This window comes from Pollicipes pollicipes, unplaced genomic scaffold (assembly GCF_011947565.3).
Source record: "Pollicipes pollicipes isolate AB1234 unplaced genomic scaffold, Ppol_2.1 Scaffold_6138;HRSCAF=7277_pilon_pilon_pilon, whole genome shotgun sequence".
Taxonomy (NCBI): Eukaryota; Metazoa; Arthropoda; class Thecostraca; order Pollicipedomorpha; family Pollicipedidae; genus Pollicipes; species Pollicipes pollicipes.
In genome coordinates, this window is record NW_023596818.1 from 8,671,959 (window position 1) to 8,696,813 (window position 24,855).

General features: G+C 51.6%; 2 protein-coding genes across 2 annotated transcripts; both read right to left on the reverse strand.

Moving 5' to 3' along the window:
• Positions 1–8,894: 8,894 nt before the first annotated feature.
• On the reverse strand, positions 8,895–11,574 carry LOC119106155 (motile sperm domain-containing protein 2-like). The gene is made up of 4 exons (XM_037229751.1): positions 11,449–11,574; positions 10,624–10,821; positions 10,039–10,297; positions 8,895–9,450 (listed from the first exon to the last, which is right to left on the reverse strand). Exons 1-4 carry the CDS (start codon positions 11,572–11,574, stop codon positions 9,446–9,448), a joined length of 588 nt encoding a protein of 195 aa, XP_037085646.1. The 3' UTR covers positions 8,895–9,445.
• Positions 11,575–14,306: 2,732 nt separating this feature from the next.
• LOC119106156 (motile sperm domain-containing protein 2-like) lies at positions 14,307–24,505 on the reverse strand. The gene is made up of 5 exons (XM_037229753.1): positions 24,502–24,505; positions 23,306–23,452; positions 20,168–20,348; positions 14,584–14,747; positions 14,307–14,377 (listed from the first exon to the last, which is right to left on the reverse strand). Exons 1-5 carry the CDS (start codon positions 24,503–24,505, stop codon positions 14,307–14,309), a joined length of 567 nt encoding a protein of 188 aa, XP_037085648.1.
• Between the last annotated feature and the right edge of the window lie 350 nt (positions 24,506–24,855).

Here is a 24,855-nt window from a genome sequence, read left to right on the forward strand (position 1 = left end):
ACGCTATTTATCAGAGATTTCCGGCTGAAAATGTTTCCCAGAAGTTTAAAAACATGTCCGTAGAGACACATAACTTGATGAAATTACGGTAGGCTGGCTATCAGGGGGACCATGCCTTGATGGACAGGCATGATGCCAGACCTCTTCCTACCGAAACTTTTCAAAGGTCATTAAAGATGTTCGGTGGCATCTCCGATGCAGGCGTGACAAAATAAACTCCTATATTCTGTTCTGATCCCCTCCTCATAGGCATCCAGCACTTACATAGCTGACGTACGGTACCTGCAGAGCTTGCTTCCATTACTTGCAGAGCTTTTTTAGTTCTGTAAATATTGTACAACAATACCAACCAACCCGCTACAGCAATTTAACACGCACAGGGGTGGCCGGCTGAATGCAACGTGCTTGGTGGGGGAAAGGGTCAATTTGGCCCATGAGATAACAACCAAACTGCTCTTTCCCGTCCCCGTCCCCCACAGCCAAAGTACCTGCCACCTTCCATGGTGCCATAGGAGAGGGCCTTCGGCGTCCTAAGGCGGCCTCAAAGTGGCGACCTTCACTTGCCGATCAGAAGAGGCACGTGCGTCCAGTTCCTGTTCCCTGAGTCTACCCCTGCATGACTATCATGATGTTTAAATCAGAGACTATTCGTAAATTATACAACTATTAAGAACATATATCGTCTTCTGCTAAAATAAAGTGGGCCAAAGATGGTGAGACAAAAATTGAGGGATAACTAACATAAATTGACATCCCTGAAGCGACACCGCTGGCTCCATCTACATCTACATCTACTTCATCTACACGTTTAAAGGTAGCTGTTGTAATTCCAGCGCGTCTTTCCCCCTTAATCAAATTTCCTGCTCCAAAGAACTCTACTCGTGTTTTCATAAATGGAAGCAAACATTTTCGGCGTTCATGGCGAGCCTATTTCATAATAATGCGACCACCTTGTCCAAAGAAACAATGTACTTTGTTCTCCAAATACAGCTGCTGACAAGACTATCCAACTTGGGCTGCTGTCCAAGGCTAAAGTGGTGCAATGTTGTCAGTTTGTGTCTAAGCATGGTTTGATACATACCGTTTGGGCATTTAGAAAGCTAGTTATAGGTGGAGGTGGTGCGTTTGATCGGTCAGTGGCCATAAGCACAAGCACTGCTGACAGCTTATGTGATATGTGCCAGAATGCATAGCAATAATTTGTCTTCTAAAGCCATGGCAGGAGATGTTCCTGCCAAGCTGTATACTGTGCCTATAAACAGATTTTCTGTAACTGAACTTCCTGCCTTCAAGACAAAAATTAATGATCACAAGCAGAAACTCATAAGGGTAAGTGTAAGGTCAATATTGTTACCACTACCTATTGTTTAAAGCATCAGGTTTATCATTACCTGGTACCATGACATACAGTTCAGTAGCTCTTTCATTTTGTTTGTGTTCTGCATCTTTGGTTATTGAATGAGCATGCATGCCCAGAAATTATTTTATATTTGCCGCCTCACCGTGGTCCGGGGGAAAAAGTGCCGCTGGATTACGCCTTGCTCGTAATCCAGCGGCACTGGGTAAGAGCCCCAGAGGGGGGCGCATTGTTTGGCCGGACTGAAATGGAAAGGTCAGCTGGCAACTGGCCAGCTGTGCGGCACATAAAACCCTTAAAACCCTCCCATTCCTGTCTGGCTCAAGCACGGGACAAAATTATCCATTGAACTAGACAATACGACTTGAGTGGTGGGTTCAGGGTACATGCAACAAGCCATGCTTAGCAGGTACTGTGAACCCAGAGTCACCCATGCAAACCGTTTGGAATAAGTGTATTTTAAAAAAAAATAATTGGTCATAGGCCATTGGCCAATGATGATTCACATCTCAAGCAGTCACATTCATATCCTAAAATGTTTCCTGGTGTCAAGTTTGTTAGGTCACCACACCTTACAGTTCTTTACATGGTCACAGAGAGAATGAGACATGGAGTTGCCAAGTGAGCACTAGTATTGCCAGCCATTCCTGAGTATTTGTTAAACACACACACTTCTGGCACCACCCCACTGAGAAGGTGGTGCAGCATGTGGATTGTAGAGGTGATCACTCATTTATACTGATTGAAATTATTTGCAAGTGCCACAAGAAATGTGCTTGGCTCAGTTTTGAAATAGAAAAAGCATATGCTCATTCAACATTTTCTGTCTAATTGTTTAGGCATTTATTGCTTCATAGACATTTGCTGGTCAATTATTGGGAGCAGCATCTTTGTGCCTTGGTTGCCTTGTGTTCACCAGTTGAGGGCTTAATGAGAACTTATAAAATTCTTGGTGCTAAATCAGACCATTTTGAGATGCCATTTAGGTATGCAAAAGTATCAAGTTTACTCCAATGTTGGCAACTCAGTAACTGCTCTTAAGTCTAGATTGTAATATAGGTTACAGAATTTTAAGCATTTGAAATTCACAAAGAAGTGGCAACTGCAACCCCCCCCCCGCTCCTTTCTAGGTTCTATCAGTGTCTCACAGTTAATTAACAGCTGCTGTCTTTAACTTGAAATAAGTAAGAGAACTGACCCAGGTTTCTGTCATCATATGACATAAAAGAGAAAAGTCATCCAACTTCTGCAGAATCGAACATATGTATGGCATGCTTGGAAGGATGTTATAAAAATGCAGCATCTCTCCAAGGTCTTGACTTCAAGTAAGTGCCCAGAAGTGATCTGTTTTGCTTGCATGATTCAGTTGTCTTCTCTCTTCAGCTGGAGGCAGCACAAGATTGGCATGCAGTTCGTGGAGAGTTGTTGCAGGCTTCAAAGACATTGAGGATGCTACAGCGCTCCTTGAAGGAACTAGAGAGTGTCAGAGCAAGATTGGAGGAGGGTCAGCAACAAGACTTTATGATGATGCTGGCTCCTGTGAGGGATAAAACCAAGGAATATATACAGGATTTTATGGGTGAGAAGCTGAAAATACATACAATCCACATATACAGACATATATATATATATATATATATATATATATATATATATATATATATGCATATATACATATATGTGTGTACATGTGTGTATATATATATATATATATATATATATATATATATACATATGCAGACAAATCAACTTGGATATTTGCTTATTTTTCATGCACCATTCATCATTGGAAATCATTAAAGACCAGGTTCTTTTTTAGATTTTGTCCAAACCTTTTGATGAGATCGATTTATGGGCCAGTGCCCAATGTAGGATGTGATTGTTGAATATGTATATCGCTGTGCAAATGGCTATAGGTTATGGGTGGCGGTATGAGAGGCTGATCATCAACCAGATGATAGTAAACAAGTGATTAAATGTGGTATCAGCATTGTTTGTTCTTCATGCAATTAACACCCAAAGGAATGTGACGGCATGGCAGATCACAGAGACCATGTCTGTGGTTGTGCATTCTTCCTAATGTAACCCTGTGGTGGGTTAACAAAATGCTAGGGCATTTTTGCATTTGCATCATATTGCACATTTGTCATCTGTCGTTGCTTGTTGCCAGCTCGGTGAAAACCAATTCATGCACACACCTCCCGCTGCTGGTTGCCACTGCTGTACAGATCACCCTCTCCATACCATGTGACTGCCACTTCCGTGACGTCACCGCACCAGCGACGACGCCACCTCTCCCATGTGCCACAGAGCTGCAGCAGCGACTCGAGTCGGCGGTGGGCGCTGCCGTCAGCCTCGCCGCCCCCTCGGCCCAGCAAGAGGACGACGCCCCGCCGCCCGCGGCCGAGCAGCGGGTCACGACCGGGCAGCTGGTGCTGGCAGAGCAGGAGCTGCTGCAGGAGCGCCGCGACCAGCTGGAGGCGTACGAGGCCCTCCAGCGCGACGCGGAGGACCTGCGCGAGATCTTCGGTGACCTGGCTAAGATGACGCAGGTCCGTCAGCGAGCGTTGCATGGGTGACGTGGCAGGGTCGCTCTGGTGGGACCGTCGGGGGAGGGTGGCTCTGGCGGGAAGGTCGCTCTGGTATGCTGGTGGGGGGGTCACCCTGATACTCTCATGGGAGGGCCGCCCTGGTGCTCTGGTGGGAGAGTCGCCCTGGTGCTCTGGTGGAAGGGTCGCTCTGGTGTTCTGATGGGAGGGCTACTCTGGTGCTCTGGTGGGAGGGTTGCTCTGGTGCTCTGGTGGGAGGATCGCTCTGGTGCTCTGGTGGGAGGATTGCTCTGGTGCCCTAGTGGGAGGACTATTCTAGTGGTCTGGTGGGAAGGCCACTGGTGCTGTGGTGAGAGTGTCGCTCTGGCGCTCTGGTGAGAGTGTCACTCTGGTGCTCTGGTGGGAGGATTGCTCTTGTGCTTTGGTGAGAGGGCCACTCTGGTGTTCTGGTGGGATAGCCATTCTGGTGCTGTGGTGAGAGTGTCGCTCTGGCGCTCTGGTGAAAGTGTCACTCTGGTGCTCTGGTGGGAGGGTTGCTCTGTTAATCCGATGGGAGGGTCGCTCTGGCGCTCTGGTGAGAGTGTCGCTCTGGTGCTCTGGTGGGAGGGTTGCTCTGTTAATCCGATGGGAGGGTCGCTCTGGCGCTCTGGTGAGAGTGTCGCTCTGGCGCTCTGGTGAGAGTGTCGCTCTGGTACTCTGGTGGAAGGGCTGCTTTGGTGCTCTAGTGGGAGGGCCACTCTAGTGCTCTGGTGGGAGTGTCACTCTGGCGCTCTGGTGAGAGTGTCGCTCCTGTGCTCTGGTGGGAGGGCCACTCTGGTGTTCTGGTGGGAGGGCTACTCTGGTGCTCTGGTGAGTGTCGCTCTGGCGCTCTGGTGGGAGTGTCGCTCTGGTGCTCTGGTGGGATGATTACTCTGGTACTCTGGTGGGAGGGACACTCTGGTGCTATGGTGAGATTGTCGCTCTGGTGCTCTTGTGGGAGGGTCGCCAGGGGTGTTGCGCCAGCTGTCTGCTGCGGCTGCCGTCGTTGGTCGCAGTGGCTTGTTAGAAAAGTGTTTGGCTGGCTGGTTCCTGCCTATGTTAAAACCCTGTTTGGTGGCCGCTGTTGGGCATGTTAGTCTATTCATCTGGGACAGGACAGGCCTTTGACTCAAACGCAGTAAGCTCTGAACAGTTCTCAAAAAATAATGCCATATGTCACCTGCAGATGAGTGGTCCTAACACCACCAGGGCTCTATTTCGGTGCTTGTAGCCTCTGAGATAAAGGAACATGTAGTCTGCCTCACAAGCACAAAAGCCGTATTTCCCTTTTAGAAACAGGCTTCTGTTGACGGGCATGTGACCTCTCCGTCTCCACCGCTCCGCCCGATCGTCTCGGTCGCCCTGACCGCTCCCTTCCCCTCCCCAGGAGCAGGCGGAGCCTGTGAACACCGTGGAGACGCACGTGGAGGAGGCGCAGGTGAACGTGGCCGAGGGCGCGCGTCAGCTGGCGCTGGCCGCCCGGCTCAGCGGGGGCGTGGCTCCGGTGGCCGGCGCGCTGATTGGCGGGATCGTGGCCGGCCCGGTGGGCCTGCTGCTCGGCGCCAAGGTCGGAGGCCTGGCCGCCGTCGGCGGCGGCGTGCTCGGTCAGTACTCGTCTCGTGGTTGGTCGTCGATTTATTTTTTTGGCTCGCGGCGGAGCTGTGTGCGAGGCTGTGCCTGGGCTGGTGGCGCTCGGCGATCTACCGAGGCGGCTGTTATCGACTTCCGAAGGGTGCCTAAGGCGTCAGAGCTGATTTACTATAGCTATGCCCTTGTTATAATGGCGTCATCTGATGGCACGGGTCACGGTGTAGCGTGTCATGCCTGCAGAGTCGGCCTTCTGCCGGCAGGTCACGTGGCCGGACGGTCCGCCCTCTGTCGGCAGGTGACGTGGCTGGACGGTCCGCCTTCTGTCGCCAGGTTACGTGGCCGGACGGTCCGCCCTCTGTCGGCAGGTTACGTGGCTGGACGGTCCGCCCTCTGTCGGCAGGTTACGTGGGCGGTCGGTCCGCCCTCTGTCGGCAGGTTACGTGGCCGGACGGTCCGCACTCTGCCGGCAGGTTACGTGGCCGGACGGTCCGCCCTCTGCCGGCAGGTTACGTGGCCGGACGGTCCGCCCTCTGTCGGCAGGTTACGTGGCTGGACGGTCCGCCCTCTGTCGGCAGGTTACGTGGCCGGACTTTCCGCCCTCTGTCAGCAGGTTACGTGGCCGGACGATCCGCCCTCTGTCGGCAGGTTACGTGGGCGGTCGGATGGTGAACGCGGGCCGACGCGGCCCGGCGGACGGGGCCACCGCCGAGACGCCGACCTCTCCGTCCAGGCCAGTCGGAACCGCCTCGTCCCAAGCAGGTGCCTTCTCGCGGCTGCGAGCCGCCCTGGCCGACCGCCTGACCGTCTGGCTCGGCAGTGAGTGGCCGGGCCAGCGGTGGAGGACGGGGCGCCGGGGACAGGGGCAAGCACGGGGCGCCGGGGACAGCGGTGGAGGACGAGATGCCGGGCACAGCGGTGGAGGACGGAACGCTGGGGACAGGGGGCGAGCACGGGGCGCCGGGGACAGCGGTGGAGGACGGGATGCCGGGCACAGCGGTGGAGGACAGGAAGCCGGGGACAGCGGCGGATCGTGAGGCATGGGGCCGGGCATGAAGGGCGGAGCATGCGAACGCGGGGAACGCTGGAGGCATGGAGTCGGGCATGGAAGGCGGAGCATGCGAACGCGGGGAACGCTGGAGGCATGGTGTTTGGAAGTGAGAGCGTGGCGCGTTGTAAGCGACGAAGGGCATGGTTTCTGGCCAGGGCTGGGGGGCAGAGCACAGGCCAGGTGCATATGTGTGAGTCTGCGCCTTTCTGCGTCAGTGCTAGTCTATGCTTTAGGTGTGAGTCTGCGCCTGTCTACGTCATTGCTAGTCTATGCTTTAGGTGTGAGTCTGCGCCTGTCCACGTCAGTGCTAGTCTATGCTTCGGCTGCCGGTGTCCCGGTTCGGATGAAGTTTATGCCCACTATGGCGTGTCAGTGCCGGTGTCGCGTGCCCCTCTCCTTCCCAATGGTGCGGGAGCGGCATATTTCAAGCAGCCGGGGTATGGGTGCCTCGCAGCACCGCGTGAATGTCCGCGCCTCGAGCTGCGGTGCTAACTTGTCACTTGAAAGGCATGGTTCGGATGGGCAGCCGCGTCACAAATTCGCTGGTTATCAGGATTTAGTTGATGCTGCCTTTTTTGGAATACACCTTTGGTTCTGGTGACGTCAGGTATGTCACAGAGTGGTGCCAGATATTGGTAAGTACAGGCTATGAAAGCCTCGAGTAACGGCACGATCGCAAAGAAAACTCCATTTCAGCTGTAGCACCGCAGCTTAGCGCAAGACGAGTTAACCCTTCGCTGCCCCGGCTGTGAAAGTGGGTATGGGTCCCCGCTGCCCATCTGCCTACGTATTCGCTCTCTCTTCGCCCCGTTGACCATCGACAGCAGCGCGGTCATCTCTTCGGCGAGCCGGGTGGAGCCTGACTCGCTCCGACCCTCTCCGCCGCCAGGGCCCCGTCGGCGGGGCGAGCAGCCCGTGGACGCCGTGCTGGCGGGCGACGTCGAGCCGGCGGAGGAGGCGGACGAGTCGCTGTGCTGCACGGCGGCCGCCGAGCCGCGGCCGACGCCGCTCTGAGGATGCGCTCGGCCGCCGTCGCCGGTCGTGTGGAGCTGGGTCGGGTTAGCGGAGAGTGCGGGTCGTTGGAAGCTGTGCACTGTTCTGAGGGCGCGGGGTCGTCAGGAGCTGTGCTTTATCCTGAGCACGCGGGGTCGTCAGGAGCTGTGCTCTGTCCTGAGGACGCGGGGTCGTCAGGAGCGGTGCTCTGTCCTGAGGACGAGGGGTCGTCAGCTGTGTACTGCTTGGCCACCAGGCGTAAGGCCACCCCACGCAGTGCCAGCTCAGTCGGCTGGTATGCTGGCGTGCCTCGAGTACAGCTTAGCTAACAGCGTCAGGTCACCCTGGCCCGGGTACTGCCGCCAGCCGATGGCGTATCACTGTGGCCTGCCAGCTGATGTATACCGATATCGCCCTTCACCGCACTGACCTGGTGTATGGCTGTCGTGATCCGTTGGCCCGCGTTAAGGGCGGCGAAGCAACGTGCTGTGATACGAACCCGAACGCATTCTTGCGAAGTCTGGCACGTGCACTGGGTGGGACAATGGCAAGAACGATGGTTGTTGTAGGTGGCGCTGTCATGTGCTGGTGTGTGACGAAGATGGTGCGCGCGGGGCAGAAACGTGCGGTGGTCGGTGCTTGTGAAACGTCTGATTTGAGACTCGATGATCGTAATCACACGCGGCGGGCGTGTCTTATCCATGCAGTTGGATTCATAAGCGGAGCTTCCTGTCGCAATGCTTTGTCCGTGGCTTCAATGTTATGATTTCACCACGTGGCTGCTACGGCCCAACCATGGCGTTAATAAGCTTTCAGCGACGTACTCCAATCTAATTTACATGCTGGTTGATGCGTTGGTTGTTCCCCAAGTCAGTGTTTTGTACACATGTATAATCTAGTCCGTGTTGCGTACCATGCCCCAGCTACTGCACGCACGTCTGGTCCTGTTATTGGTGTAACCGGAACAAAGGATTTACAGTTCCCACCAGGCCCTGCAACTGGTGATGCTGTACCAGCTATGGCTAACGGAGAGGGGCACCATTATCAGATGAAGGGGAGAAACATAGGTCACAGCGGCTCAAAGCATGTGCTTGGATTCCACACAGTAGAATGTAGGTCTGGATATGCTCGACCGAATGGGCCATGGTGTGTTTGGTGAGGATCTCGCAGCATAAATGGCTCTGCGGTTTGGTCTGCGGGTTATTCCTCGTGCGTCTTTTTTAATGAGTACCTCCGCTCCCTCTACAGCCGTTGACTACCGATGGATCTGTAAATCGACTGTGTGCGATTCAAGCCCATGGGAATCGCATTGCGAAATATATTCGTAAGACTGCGAGGCTTGTATGATTCATATATTTGTTGGCTTTCTCCCGAGCCGCCACTCCATCGGTACGATCAAAGACGTCACTAACGGCCAGCCAACACGTTGAACTTCCTGACGACGACAGCTGGCACCTTAAGATCTGATGTCACACACGCGTGTGATCAGCAGCTAAATGTCTGAGCTGAACACTTGGAAGCACGCACACCACCGGTCAGAGTACGTGCTCTGGCACTCGTGACACTGGTAGCCCAACCAGCCTGCGCCAGACGGGAGCGCGGCCTCCGCTACCAAAAAGCAGATGCTCCCACAGACTTCTGACTTGCTATCCTATGTTTGATTGCACGCCAGCTCTGCCCTTTGGTTTCTCTTGGACCGACCACAGCCCGGGGTAACATTTCTGAGGTAAGAACGGCTTCACGGCGTCGACTGGTGGATTGGCCTGCCTTCGACGACATTCGGAGCGTGGGTTGCCAGTGTGGCGACCAACCCACATGGTTCGTCTGGATTGGCTCCCTCCCGCGGCGGCCTTCTCACCGCTTGCTGGCCAACAGTGACGGCCAAGGAGTTCAACCTGGAATCATGCCGGTGTCTGAAAGCTGCGTGGTGGTGCAGGGAGGGGCTGGTCAGTGCTGTCTGTAACGCGGACACAATTCTGGCTACCCGCAGTGACAAAATGCCTTGCGCAAACCGTTTTTTTTGCACTCTAGTGTGCAAGCTGGTCGATCGAAGGTGCTATGGGGCAGATAATTTTCACATTTTTCTTCCATAGTTCGGTTCGCGAGGTGTTGACTGCATTCAATGTTACTATCCACGATGCCAGGGACATTGGTTACACCTTCAGACAATGCGCACAGTTCGGCAAAAAGATTCAAACCTATTTCACGGTTGATATATCTGAATAGTTCGCCACAGTAGGGAAAGGATGTACACCTGGTCTTTCCTGAACATTTGAGTACAGGGCACGCTTCAGTACGTTTGAGTACAACTGCCTTTTATTGGCATGAGTCTGAATCATGCACCCGAAGGGTAAATGGATCATTCATTTGGACGCATTGGTCGTCAATTTCAAGTAAAACACGCAGGCCAAACTCAGCTGCCTTACAAGCGTCAGGTAACTGGCTCACATCTTACAACAAGAAGCTCAAAACAGGCTGCTTACACCTGGTCACGGTGAGCGCCAGACACAGGTTGGCGACGGCTGTGGCGGCGATGAGCGCCAGCGCCACGCCCAGCCGGCGGCGCGTCTTGGCGTACTGCTGCTCCGTCTCCGTAGCCAGCTGCTGCTGCTTCTCCAGCCGCTGGCTGACGGCCTCCAGCCGGGTGCCGAGGCCGCGCACCAGCGCCATCAGCGGGTCGTTGAGCGCGGGCGCGGCCGCGCAGCGCAGGCAGTGCTCCAGCTTGTCTCCGCTAGGCAGGCTCTGCGGCGGGGAGGGGAGCGCGGGCTGAGGCGGTGAAGTGGGGACTTTGTGTGTCCCGCCGACGAAAGCGTGAACTTGAATCACTTGCTTACCTACCTCAGCACATATAACGCATTTACCGTTTGATTCATCAGATATATCGGTAGTGACAACTTCAGGATTTGTAATTTGTGAGTAGATTGCATCAGTGTGAACTGGGTCAAAAGATGGCTGCTGGCGCGTACCTCTGTCTCACTCTCTTAAGGCCCACTTTCCCTGAAAAGACCACTGCCTCACCTCACAGAGGTGGCCCCTGCCTCACCCCTCAGAGGTGAACCCCGTCTCACCCTCCAGAGGCGTCCCATGTCGCGGGCAGGCACGCGCTCGTGCGGTACGCCGGCCGCCAGGATGAGGAAGCGGTCCGTGACGACGTGCTGCGGTGTGACGCCGTCACACAGCTCCAGCTCCACCACCACGCGCCGCCCGGTGGGTACCACCCCGCTGCTGGGACGCACGCGGAACTTGTCCGGAGACGTGGTCTTCACCTGGGCGCAGGCGCGGGCGGCGAGTCAGCACAGAGGAAGGGGCCAGCAGCGGGGGCTTATCCGCGGGTCGGACCAGCCTCAGGCGCTTTGGAAGGGAACGGTTGGATGTATGATGAGGACAGCCGATCGGACACTCGGCGGGGTGTTGTTACCCAGGCGCAAGCCAACGCCTGATGAACCGCAGATGATGTGGCGATGGATGCTGGCCTGTTGGTAGCTGGGGGAATCCTGGCGAGGGGCAGTACGGGTGGTCGTGTTCCGGTCAGTTCTCCGATGACGCCACAGGAGTAGAAAAACAGCGCTGAGTCTAAGGTGGGCTATGCATGGATGTACGACCCATTACGAAATCAGCATGTAACTTTTCAGCACCTTTAGCGCATTTACCGCTTGATTCATATGGATCAGATTTATAGGTGCTGACAATTTTAGGATTTGTTATTTGTGAGAAGATTGCATCAATGTGAGCTAGGCCAAAAGATTGCTACTGATGCGCATTGTTTTATTATCGCGTACTGTTTGACAAGCACAACTGATATCAAGCTCGCGATCGCGGCGATGGTTGCCAACAGAATCTAGAGACAAGAGGGTTCAGATAGGCTTTTTGTATCGTGTGACGTCATCGCTTACCTTAAAGGCGACTCCAGCTCTTCGGATGTTGCTCAGCGTTATCGTCTGCTTGGTCTTGGATGATCCAAACCACAGCTGTTCGCCTGGCGTTACTTCCAGCAGTTTCCCTGGAACACGCCATACCATGGCAATGGTGCAGTGCCTAACTCTGGTCGGTTAGCAGGAAAATGGAAATAGTTGGGTGCTTCTAAAAACGGCCTGTAAATTTCAAAAAGACATAATTTGTGCTGTCTAGTGACAGCACGAACTACGCCTTTTGTGAAATTTACAGGCGCATGCTAGCAGTCATGCGCGTGTTTGTTCGGCTTCATCGAGAAACATTCATGTACCTTCTTCACGTTTCACATTGCTCGAACGGGCGGCTTTCGGGCGACCTTCGTGAACGTTGGCGGGCGGGGAATGATCATAACGGTTTGTGCGTGCGAGGCTTATCACCCCCGGCCAACTACTGATGCCCGTTACACCTTCGCGGGCCAAACAGATGCGACATTGAAGAGGGCCCCAGCCCAACTAACAGGGACTTCCACAGCAAGCTTTTATTCCCGCACTGACAGCATCGAGGGTGAACAGCCATTCATTCGTGTGGGAGCAGCGGAGTTATGGGCTTGCCTCATTGAAAACACCGTGACACAATTTCGACGGCGAGTTGCGATCCACACCTTACCTAGCTCGGTCGTTGAGTTATCTTCCTGCAGTTTTGAGTCGGACAGCTCGTCACTGTTTGTGCTGACGTCGTCAGGGAAGCGCACCTGCCAACGACGAGCGACAAAATCAAAATCGTTTGGTTTCTGCCGTGGACCAATGTTTATTTACCAGGCCTTATATCCGTTTTGGAAGCTCCGTGCTGCGTCTGTCAAGATGCTCATCACTTAACATGGCTAACAAACATGGCGGCTGGCATGGCTGGCTGACATTGTCACACGACTGACGCAAATCGCTGCAAGTCGGATTAATTACATGCGTCTCTGCTAGTAACAAAACCATTGGTCTTAAACGCGATGGCCTAAAGCATTTGCAGCACTTAAGATTTTCACGTTTTTAGATAATTATATAAATGCAACTGGAAGGGAGAGAGGGAAAGTCTGAGGAGAGGGGATATATATATATATATATATACATATATATATACATATATATATATATTTATATATATATATATATACACATATATATATATATATATATATACATACATATACATATATATATATATATATATACGGTTTATATCTTATAGATATATAGTATACCTGCCCCATATCAGAACCACAAATTCGTGTAGCTTTAACCTCCACGTCTGGAAAACACCCTAGCCGTTAGCCATGTCCATTGTTTCACCAAGAAACTAAAAACCGTAGCGTTTTTGTGCTGGGATCGGCAAGAGGTTGCGGATTAGGGGGGGGGGGAGGGTATTTGCATTACGATACCCACAACTGGGAAGTTAGGAAGGGAGTGTGTCGCAAGGCCCCTACAGTTCCATAGCACTGAATTCATGCAGTATGCAAGGCTAAGATAGCAGAGACGTTGCTTAAGACCGCGCGAAATGCAACAGCACCTAGCTCAGCCAACAGCATAACAGATTTGGCTAGCTCTACATCGCACCCAGGCACCTTTACTTATTGTTACAATGACTCAACCACCCACCTGTTCCATCCAGCCCACAGCTTGCGAAACATCCCTCCGAAACAAGCTACCTGACCTTGACCTTGGTCCTACTGCCTGACCTTGTGCCCCGACTCTGGAGAGCTCGGCGGATCTTTCACGCTGAGGTACTTGGCGGCGCTATCGTGACCTTGAGACGACTTCTGACTGCTGCGCACGTGCCCGTTAGCCATCTTCCCGCCGGCGTGACCGTTGGCGACCCCCGTTGACCTTGGGCTTGTCCTCGGCGCCGGTCGCCTGAGCCCCGAGGAAGGGGAGCGGCGGCATGGCGCACTCCTCGGGGTCGAAGGAGTACGCCCAGCTGTCCTCGCCGCCCCAGCGCGTTAGCAAGCACTCGGCCGGCACCAGCGTGTTCGCGTCCTTCTTCGAGACGAATTTGATCAGCTGGTGAGACTTCGCAGGTAGCATGTTTTTGACGATTTTCCAGGCGGCTGTGGATGGAGCACGCGTGAGGGAGGCGTGGAGAGCTCGACGCCATTCTCGGTGTCACCCGTGACAGTCTCAGTCACGAAATATGATGTCCAAACACCCTACCTCAGGAGAGCGAAGATATTCTGCGGAGCATCTTGACATATTCGAGGACTCGAATTCAGACGGAAGCGCTCGGATTGAAGAAAAAACATGCAAAATAGATAGATATGGATAAAGCAGAGAGGGGCATGCACGCGGGCAAAGAGGGACATGCACGCGGGCAGGGAGGGACATGCACGCGGGTAGTGCACGCGGGTAGAGTGACATGCACACGGGCGGTGGCCCACGCAACATGGCAGTCATTCTAGGTAAAACGTGCAATTAGGTCGTCATTCTTAAAACAAAGACTTCACCCATTGCATTTGCCTCTAATAAGGATGGAAGCATTATGACCGTGACCGTACATCGTACACTGTTCATCGTTCATCGTGCACTGGCGCTTGTCACTGACACATTGCATCACACAGACCTTGGCGTTAACCAGCGACATTTTGTAGCTCTCTTCGGGTATGATTTCTAGCCTCTTGGCCAACGATTTTCTTCAGTTAGCTTATCAATAGCCAACAAATTGAGGCCCTCGATGTACAGATCACCGGCGAGATTTCTTTCTCGTCGTCCCACAAAACACGCGTCACGCTACAGGGCCGCAGCACATCTGGACGTCGGATCTCATACGCGTCGCGCTACAGGGCCCCAGCACATCTGAACGTTGGATCTCACACGCATCACGATACAGGGTCCCAGCACATCTGAACGTCGGACCTCACGCACATCACGTTGCAGGGCCCCAGCACATCTGAATGCCGGACCCCACGCGCATCACGATACAGGGCCCCAGCACATCTGAACGTCAGAACTCACGCGCATCAAGCTATAGGGCCCAAGCACATCTGGACGCCGGACTTCACACGCATCACGCTACAGGACCCCAGCACATCTGAACGCGGGACTTCACACGCATCGCGCTGCAGGGCCCCAGCACATCTGAACACCGGAACTCACCTGTCATGATGAAGGGAAGCTCGAACACCATGATGTTGTTCAGCATGTCCGGGTAGTAGAACTTAAATAGGTTGACCAGGTACGAAATGAACGGAATGTCGACGTTCGACATGCCGGCATTCCCCATGTCGAAGAACAGGCTGATCCGCTTCCCCTTCTCCTCCCTGCGAAGCGACCCAGCGCAGTGAAAAGAAACTCTGCTGCCGTTCGTGATCATCTGTCCCATTCAATTTCGAGTGAAAGATATATCATTGCCTATACTCCGTGTCGCATTGCTAATCAGGGACCGATGCCACATGAAACCTGGGGAGCTGTCTATTATAGTGACTCAGTTAAAGCGAAAACACCAAATCGTATTCAGGGGCAAAGTTTCGGAAAAAGCGAGGGAGCCGAACCGTCATAAATTAAGAGCCTTACCCCCAAAACTCGTCAAAAACGGGCTTCGTTCCGAACTTGACCTACTTTTCTTTAAAGCTTGGGGAAAGCTGGAGGGATGCAGTTTCACAGGAGTCGGTGTTGGGCCGTTTGCTCTTACTGATTTTTGTGAATGATACTGAGGTTGGATTAAAAAGTGAGGTGTTTAAATTGGCTGACAACGTTAAACTGGTAGCGTTGTCAAAAAATGCAAACCAGATAAAACTGAACTTAGAGGAAACTTGTGAAATGGGCTTCCCTGCGGCAGATGTTATTTAGTTACGACAAGTGTAAGATGATGCATGTAGGTAATTCTGGCGGTGAGTGCATTAGCTAGCATGTGAGGCCGAGAGACGGACCAGATCAAGGACGAAAAGGACTTATGAGAATACAATTTCCAGGGATTTAAAGGCTTAAAAGCAATGTGGGGCATCTAGGAGCAAGGCACTTCGGATACTGGGACTTATTACCAGGAATGCCTATTAAAAAAGTAGGAATGCTGCCAAAAAGTTGTACTTAGCTTATGTCAGATCGCACATAGAGAATTGTGAACAGGCTTGGTCCCCATGCTTTCAAAAATATATAGACAGGCTACAGAGAGTACAGCAAAAAGTAACTAGGATGATAAATGGGATTGGCAGCTTGGAATGTAATCAAAGGCTTAAGATCTTCGATTTGTATTCAATAAAACATCGTAGACTTAGAGGGGATCTGATAGAGGTATTCAAAATTCTGAAAAGGATAGACAAGGTAGATCCACAAGGAGCGCTGGAAATTAGGCCGAGACTTAGAGGAAACCAGTTTCAGTTAGCAAAAGGTAGGAGTAGAAATATGAAGAGGCAGATGCCATTTCGTCAAATAACAGTGAACCATTGGAATGGACTGCCTAACGAAGTTGTAGGAAATCACTGCCTAGCAGCATTTAAAAACCGCTTGGACGAGCTCTATTGGTCTAAGGATCTCATTTATAGCAACATTCAGGCAGGTCAGGTGGTAACATTAGTGTCAAGGCTTGGTGCAGATCTTGTGGTAGGCCGACTTCGATGGGCCCTTGTGGCTCTTTGTTGGCCTGATGTCTTTATGTCTATATGTCTGTCAGTTTAGGCGTTCCGTCGGACCAAATTTTGGACAGCCCTTCGCCAAGAGGGCAGCATGTAATGCTCTGTTTGCCTACGGAGGCCTCCCCGCAAAGGTCAGGGCCCCGCGGCCAGTATCAGTTCCGGTATCCCGCGTCCTTATCGCCTCGCCTGGGAAGCCAGCTGGGGGGGGGGGGGGCCGACGTCACGGGTGGCGAGCTTAGCCTCGGTTTGACACCCCCGCACCAAGGGCGGGCCGACGTCAGGATGCGTTTTAACCCGCAGGTATAGGCCAAATGGCGAATACCCTCTGCAAAAGGCGCGGGGCACATTCGAACCGCGTCACCTAAAAGAAGCGCCCTGAATATCTGCGGCAGTCATCTGAGACGATCGGAGCCGACACGAGGACTCGCATCTAAAGGACGCTTGGCACACATTTGTTGCGCGCATTAGTGAGGTGAAGCTTCAAGTGCTGGCTGATAAGGCTCGTCTAGTCAGAGTCGATTGCACTTCGCGCGAGGCTGCATCATCAGCTCTACCCACAGAGCTCGGATGGCGGCGACGAGGTTTAAACGCGCCTCGGGAATCCCGTCAAGTTGAATACGGAGTTAACTTGATCCCGAATCCGGGCAGGGTCAAGTGCAGGGCGGCCTTGTGCCAACTTCGGGCAGACGGAAACGATCCCAAAACCAACTACTTCCATGTCGAGCAAGGCGGTACCTTCGGCAAATTTAGGTGAGTCACAGTCGAGACTGATTTATCCGCTTTAGCAGCTGCCATAACCTCTATCACACGCAGTAACTCAATCACCTATGAAGCACGTGCCAAGTTAAGGGCTTTTACAATGCAACTCACGGCTGCAGCGTGAGGCCGATCTGCGGGCGGGGTAAGGTCAAGTGGGGAACACTTCTAAGAAGGCGGGGCGGGGGGGGGGGGGGGGGGGTAACGCACCGAGCCTGGGGTGAGAATGCTCGGCGCCGAATCCGTTACTTAACGAAGCGTTTCACTGGACCGTTTAAGATAACTGACGCAAGGAGTTGCGACGATGATGACCGTAGCATGCAGATGTAAGCGTTGCTCATAAACCTACACCCTTGTTTGCCACCGTCGAAACACAATCCGAAGTCATTCTGCAATTTGTTTGTGCACACGGCCGCATGTCTTATCGTGATCTTTATGAGCAGGATGTATTGCGTTGAAATATGGCTGGTAAAATTTGTTCTTCAAAAACGTCACGAAAACATTGCAGGGAGGCGTTGCGTATTTGAACCTACATACCGACGTGTATCGTGTGCTAGACCTCCGGGACGTACATTAAATGACACATCATGAAACACCCAGTGACATATACAGTTTTTGATTGGTTTACGAGCGTAAACAGGAGAAGTCCACGCTGGTCGCCTTTCTTTGAACAGTAGTGTGATTGCTTCTGTATCTAACGACACCAGACGAAATGGCCCCAAACCGCTGCAAAATTGCTCACAAAATAGACTACGCATGGGTTGTCGTAAAAAAGTGGGGCATAATTTTTTGAGACCTGAGCGGATTTCCTTAAGCTTTAATGAATACAAGCTCAGTCATTGAGCTTTTTCCGAAATAAAATGAGCCTCACTTTAAAGCATATGGTGTGTAAAGTGACGTGTGTAGGTAAGTTGGACTTTGGAAAATGTCCCTGGTCATAGTTCAGCCATGCACAAATTTTGCTATCAAAATAGCTTATGGTGTCGCTGTCAAGGCTGCTTGGGAGCGTGGGTGAATTCTTTAGTTTAGCCGTGAGACCATGCTTTCTAGATGATTCACATGGTGCACTGGACGCCACCAGCATGTAACTGAAATGAATCCCCACCACATATGTCTGGTACATTCGTGACAACTCTGCGCGACGCACCATGCACCCCGTGTTCAATGTTCCTTTGTAGTGTACTCAAAAACGGCTATGGCGTCAACAGAACGAATATTGGGTGTTTTCAAGGCTAGCAAACCAGAGCAGCCATGCACCGTCCTTACATGATCACGGAATAGCAGATTGCCCCGCACTGCAGGCGGATTTGGGTCGCCTCCGTGAATGGTCCAAAAACTGGGGATTGAAACCGAGCCCAGCTGAGTGCAAAACCATCTCATTCACCCTCCTTACATCACCTGTTCGCCATTCATATGCACTAGACGGTCACCGCTTGGATAGCTACCAGCAGATTTGCGATCTTGGCGTTCTCCTGGATATCCAACACACCTTTACCGACCACCTAGATGGATGTCTCAAAAGCACACAGCATTCTGGGCCTTCTCATGCAGGGCGTGAAAATGCCGCAGTGTCCTTGTCAAGAGAGGCTTAATCATAAAGCTTTAACGTGTGCTTTCAACGCTTATGTAAAATAATTAATGGGGTACGGTGGCGGTATTTGGAACGGTGTTGCCGTTTCTCATCACAGCATCTATCACGGCGCGCTTTGCTCAGTCTGACGCATCGTTTCTTTAAAACGTATATCATCAGAGGTTTGACTGCAGTTACCAGATATGAGTACCAGTTACCAGACCTGTTCGGTCTGGCTACACCCACCCGGTGCTCCCGGCAAACCAATCTTTTTCACTAACCATTTGCAGGGTAAAGGCCGTTAAGAATTGGTTTGCCACACATCTACCACTTATTAGCAACTGTTTTCTTCAGCATTCTCCCCAAACCGTCCTTTTTCCAGCAGACAAAACCATTCCAGTCTTATTTGCTTAGGTTTGCCCGTTCTCGTCGTGCGCTCCTTTAACGACCGTTGTGTCTGAGTGCGTAAGGCGTATGTGTGTCTGTGTGTAATGTGTATGCGTGTGTGGTAAGTTTTTTAGTTTGTATGTGCATCGTATTTTTATTGTTTTAAAACCGGACTGCTTCCGGAATTAGACTTTTGACTGTGAACTGTTACGCCCTAAATAAACCAAATAAACCATACACAATCAACAATAAGCAATAAACAAGCAACGATATTCCCCAAAGCTGAATCTCATGTGTCCCGTTTGGGTTGCAGGGAGTGAATGAATACGTGCTCATTTAAGATACACTCGCGGCTTCTCCCATTTGAGGAATTCAAATAACAAAACAACAGACGTACTGAAACGCTAAAAAGCCATGGAAATAGCAAATTTTAACTTGAAAACTGTGTTCTTGACGCCATAACTCCTTTTCAAACACTTAAAGGTGGCGCCGTACACGAGGGGCGTGGTAATTCGACGAGGGCTATCGTAGATATTTTGGAAACACCTGTTGAGAATTCATGTCATTTCAAAGATTGTGCGAGACAATCTAACGGCCGAAAACTAATTTCATGATAAAATTTTGGCATACACATGACCAAACCGTTACGGGGTGTATTACCCAAAACCCACCGCAAAAAAACAAGCGATTTCACGCACCTCCACACTTCTAAAAAGAGTTCTGCTTCCCAAAAGTGCTCAACATTTTAAATAAAGAAATTTCCTTTTACTGGCGAAGTACGTCGAACCAGGCGAACATCCTCTGGACGACGCAAACATTGCCTACGTGTTCTGGTTATAGCCAGGTATTAAATACGTTAGTGAGTTAGCGGAACTGTATAAGAAAGAAAAAAAGCCTGAGCTTTAAAAAACCAAGGCATTGAACGAAATGATATGAGTTTAAAGTCTGGAGTTAAGAAACCATAACAATGAACGAAAGAAGTCTGAAAAAAATGATAACACTGAACGAGAATAGCCTGGGGCCAAAACAACGGAAAGTACCCCATTGCTGCCTATTCATTCCCAGAAGAAAAACGCTATCAACAAAAAACATTGTCAGCTTTTTCACCACAACATACTATACCTGTTTCTCATATAACATGGCAACATGAGACATGTTTTTTATCATACTTTACTGCCTCCTTGAACAGACAGCTTCGCCCCTGCGGACATTTGTGTCTAGACTTACCTTCAGCAAGAAGACTGCAAACTTTTTGGGCATTGTAATGACCACATATTAGACTAAACAAAGTGAAAAGCCCGTTGTTCTTTCAAATGAGCAATTCCAGCCGGTGTAGATGTAGATGCAGCCCTTGCAAGCACTCCAAATGCAACTACCTAATGCTTACGATCCTCACCTATCCACCTTCTCAATCCAGAACACCAGGAACTTCTTCACATCCTCAAACCTCGCTCCTGACACCCTCTCGTGGAACCGGGCGTTAAAGATGGCGATCCGACATCCCTTCTTGTCCTGTCCATGGGTGCACATGACACCCTTGCTGAAGAGCGTGTTGTCCACCGTGGCGAGAGAAATGTCTGCCGGCGAAGAGGACGGGTAAGAGGACAGCAGCAAGCCGTCGACAGCTAGGACCTGAAGACCGCGTATGCAATAAAGGCAGATCATGTAAGACAGCAAAGGGAATGCCGCACGGCATCGTGCCGTGTATGCAGTCAGGAATACGGCCGTCGCGCGCCGAAAGGGAACTGCATGTCAGCCATTATATGTCTAAACAATCACAGTGAATGTCAAACATACTGCGACGTACTCTCCACCAGAAAAGGCCAAGTTCTACGGTTCTTTTAGATATGTATGACGTTGCCTTTAGCTATGCGCACGTATGACGGTATCTTCAACTATGTGCGATGATCACTTCATCTGTCATATGAGTGATTTGACTCATGAATACAAGTTGTGCTCCTTTTAAACATGCATTTGTGCATTGGAAATGGTAACTCAGCATAACCCACGGATAAAGCAAAGCTCACGGTGGCTCTCCCGTATACATCGGCAACGTAGCGCCCGCAGAAAATACTCCTACTTGTCAAAGCTTTATGCAAGACACGACATCTACATGCACTGAAGCTGCATATCTCTGAACGCAACGCATACGTAGGAAAACACATTCGCACACCAGAACCAGATCAGAGCTCAAGACTCAAGGCTACAAAATTACGAACGATGCCGCAAGCCGAGTGGTTGCTAGTGTCAGCTATTTATAGACTTTATTTCGTCAGTGGCCCTGTCTGGTTCGGTTCAGCCGGTTATGCTTTTCGACGGACTTTCTATGCACAGCCACTTCATGCACCGACATGCTAATTGGTGTACGCCACAGCACCGCGTGATGAAAAAAAATGATGAGCGCAGAAAATCTCACACAAACCCGATGCTTTAATGAAAAACATACTGTGTTTCACCACCGGAAGTTTTCCAGAATAATTTCCGCACGGAAAAGCGTGGTCACACCAAATTTTGTATAACTGTGAGGAATTAAATAGCGGATCTCTTGGTGCTAGAAAATAGCTGTGTCCTGTAATGTCACTGAGTTGCGGAAATCCAACAACAGGATATAGCTACCGGCGAAGGCCATTCATGGGGAGTCGTTCGATCTCGTGCGACAACGTTATGGTAGACAGTGCAATGCATCTTTGAGATAGTTTCTTAGACAACGATACCATTGAATTTAGGATTACGACTAATTCCATTGACCCTGGGTCAGGTATGAATACTAGAATGAAGTCAAAGTCAACTGCGTTCTCGACCAAAAACTTGCTACATTTGGCAGTTTTTTATGCTTATTTCTATATTTTTATTCCAGGGGTGTCAACAGCCGTCTAATATAAAATTTCTTAGTATTGGAGAAGGCCACTGACCTAAAATGACGCAAACAGCATTCTGTTTAAAAAATGTACCGCTCAACCTGATTCTTCTTGCTCATGTCGATTAAAAATAAAAAAATATAGTAAGGTTCTGGTCACCATAACATTCCATAGGTCAAACTAGGTTACTGGCCTGAGCTGAATGCCAGCGACCGTTCCCTAAGAAACGGCATTTAAGGCGAAGGCGGTGACATGCGGAGGCTTAAGGCAGTTGGAGCACCGATCTGAATTAACCTTGTCGGATCTCAGCTGACCCGAAGGTCATGGCTTGAATGTGACACAAGGGACTTCTCACACAGGCCTACCTTCTCTGTGGATTTGGTGTCTCTAGCTCTATTAGTTTTGATACTTTAGGGTGTCAAATCCCCCCCTCCCCACCCCCATCCCCACCCTGACACGTTCGACCGGCCCTGTGCCGTGTTAATATGCCTTGTTTACATGGCTTCCCACAGACGACGGGCTCCATTCGCCTACGTTTTGCTATCTCCACACGGTGATAATAATCCCGTTTGTCATCACCTCGCTGGCGCCACGCCGCAAAAGGCGCCTTACTTCACTGCGTCCATTTCTCGGATATTCAATTCATGGCTTGGGGCACGCAACCGCTGGATGGAGTGGCAAGCCCATCCTTGGCGCGCGGGGTCTTCTTGATGTGGTCCCAGAGCCACACCCAACCATGCGATGCGCTGTGAACTGTTCGTCCAACCCGCAGTGGTTGTTCCAGGTCATTGCGCACACTGACACGTTCGCATTCCTCCGGATGACAGCCGTAGCGGCTACCTCGGTGCCAGCTGGCGTGGACTCTGCCGCATATGCCATACTTCATTGTTTAGTACGGCACGTTCAACTTCGAGACCCAGATGCCAGAACCCAGCCTTCCCATTATCCACGGATGATTCCAGGCTTGGTCTGGCGGTGAGTGCAGGCTGAACCGTCCCCAAGGCAGCACATTCACTCTGTTCCAGGTCAGGTCCTCGCCCGGGCAGGTTGTGCAGCAAACGCGGCCTTGTAATGGTTTGCCGCTAATTCCGGGCAGCGCTCCGAGCAGGCTCGGGCGATCCGCGCGCCCCGCAGCGCCGACTGTAGCGCGGAGCGTGGGTGGGATTTATCGGAATGCAATGCCGAGTCGAGCCGAGCTGACGGTTGCAACAGCAAAACGGTAGCACCTCAAACAAGCTCTCAAGACGGCACCATTTGCACGGGTTCCGTAAGACGCTCAGTCACATGTATCTAAAATGTTTGTGGCGTTTTTATTTTTGTAGATCACCTTCATTCCAGTGCTACACGGGCAAATACTAAGCGCGGTAAAGCTGATCGAAAATGCCAAGAACGCAGAGGAGAAACGAAAGCATCCAGCCTTGCGATGGTTGGATCGTTCCACACGCTTCGCCCAATGGCCAATTTGAACATGAAACGGATATATCAACCATACTTCATTGTAGATTGGTAAAAAGGAAGCTATTGTCGTATTACCTTCTATCGGCTTGCAGCTAGGATTATGACGTCTTCAAATAGTCCATGAGCAGCGTTACTTTCATAAAACTCGAGCAGCTGGCAGGAGCTCCTGAGATACACCAAACTGCAACCGCAACCACGGCAGAAAGCGTATCACTCACCATTGGCACACATCTCCTTTCGAAACTTGACAGCGTCGATCATGAAGTTGAGAGCCTTGTCCATGTCGAGGTCGCCGTGCGACAGAAACCGCTTGCACCAGAGCGGGTCAGTTTTCGCCCGGCGAGCGTCTCTCGGGTCAACCTTGTCTGGAAGCACAGGTCACGCGGGGTCACATCAGGTGAAGACGGCGCTGTGGGTGCGGGATCACATCAGGTCAAGACGGCGCTGTGGGTGCGGGGTCACATCAGGTCACGACGGCGCTGAGTGTGCGGGGTCACGTCAGGTGAAGACGGCGCTGTGGGTGCGGGATCACATCAGGTGAAGACAGCGCTGTGGGTGCGGGGTCACATCAGGTGAAGACGGCGCTGTGGGTGCGGTGACACAGCAGCGGCGGCCGAATAAATGCGAAATCAGTGCGGGATGGAATCATCACGATTGGCGGACCGATCGGAGAGCCGAGAAACAGTGGCATTTAACTACTGTGCTCTTAGGCCCAGGAAGTCGTATGAAGCCAAGACTGCCATGGAGTTCCGCAAAGATGTTCAGCAATAATGCTCTTTCCAAAGAGGGTAACGTCCTCAGTAGCATTCCCCTCTTTATTAGCCACTTTGAAAGACGCATCTTGCTCTCCTCGCGTACAGAATGAGGCTGGCCGAGAGTGATCCTATTGGTCTTGAGATATCTTGGCTGAACTTATGCATGTTACTTCGCACTTGAATCGAGCAGTTTTTAAGGTACGTAAAGGCCGACGCACTCCTGAAGTGAGCGCGACATTTTGTTTGACTTATTCCATCGATCATTATGGATTTAATCGCATTACGAGGACGCAAGAAGCATTTCACAATGAGTAGGCAGAGGTCATTCAAAGCCGCGCTTTATCCCACTTGGGGAATCGGCTTACATGATCAAGGAAGGAGGCATTACGCACGTCCACATAACACAGGACAGTCCTATGCCCCAGCCTGACCCCGTGCCGTCGGGCACCCTGTCGCCGAAGATCACTGACTGGGCCAGTATGCATGCTCGCATCGCGCAGTGTGGCTTTTGACCCGGCGTGTAGCCAGTACCACTCCGAGCAGCGGCACGACCCCCGGAGTGACCCCGGGGCGCAGTGAAGGACCGACGCATGCCTACTGCCTGATGATAACCGGCTGTCCTCGCGAAGCTACCAACCGCCCTGGAGATAGCTCCTGACCCATGACTAACCGCTCGGACACGGATGCAGGTATCCCCCCTCCCCCCCCCCCCCTGTCCGCCGCGTCGGTGGAAGGAGATGCGACCAGCTGATGCGAAGTACATCGTCCTGCTTTCGGTTGCGGACAGACGGTGCGGGTGGCGCCACACGATTGTTGCGAATAAAAATGTGTTAATGACATGATAATTATAAATACAGCGGCCCGCACGGCCGCTCGCGGTATTGTCCAGGACCCGCCGCAAGAAGGTGGATTAACATTGGTGTCAAATACAGCAGAATGCAAGGAGCGTTTACGTGCGTGGTGTGGCGTAGTGCGTTCAGGCACATGGGTGTACTCACTAAGAGGTAATAATG

Excerpts from the sequence above, each read along its gene's own strand:
- LOC119106155 (XM_037229751.1), bottom strand. The coding sequence starts at position 11,574 with ATGGTATGGCGTGTTCCAGGGAAACTGCTGGAAGTAACGCCAGGCGAA. Across the intron at positions 10,822-11,448 it reads GAGCTGGAGTCGCCTTTAAG|GTGAAGACCACGTCTCCGGA; the intron begins GTAAGCGATGAC and ends GCCTGCGCCCAG. Across the intron at positions 10,298-10,623 it reads ACATGGGACGCCTCTGGAGG|AGCCTGCCTAGCGGAGACAA; the intron begins GTGAGACGGGGT and ends TCCCCGCCGCAG.
- LOC119106156 (XM_037229753.1), bottom strand. Across the intron at positions 20,349-23,305 it reads AAAGGAGATGTGTGCCAATG|ACATTTCTCTCGCCACGGTG; the intron begins GTGAGTGATACG and ends CTTCGCCGGCAG. Across the intron at positions 14,378-14,583 it reads GCTTCCCTTCATCATGACAG|ATGTGCTGGGGCCCTGCAAC; the intron begins GTGAGTTCCGGT and ends TCCGGCATTCAG.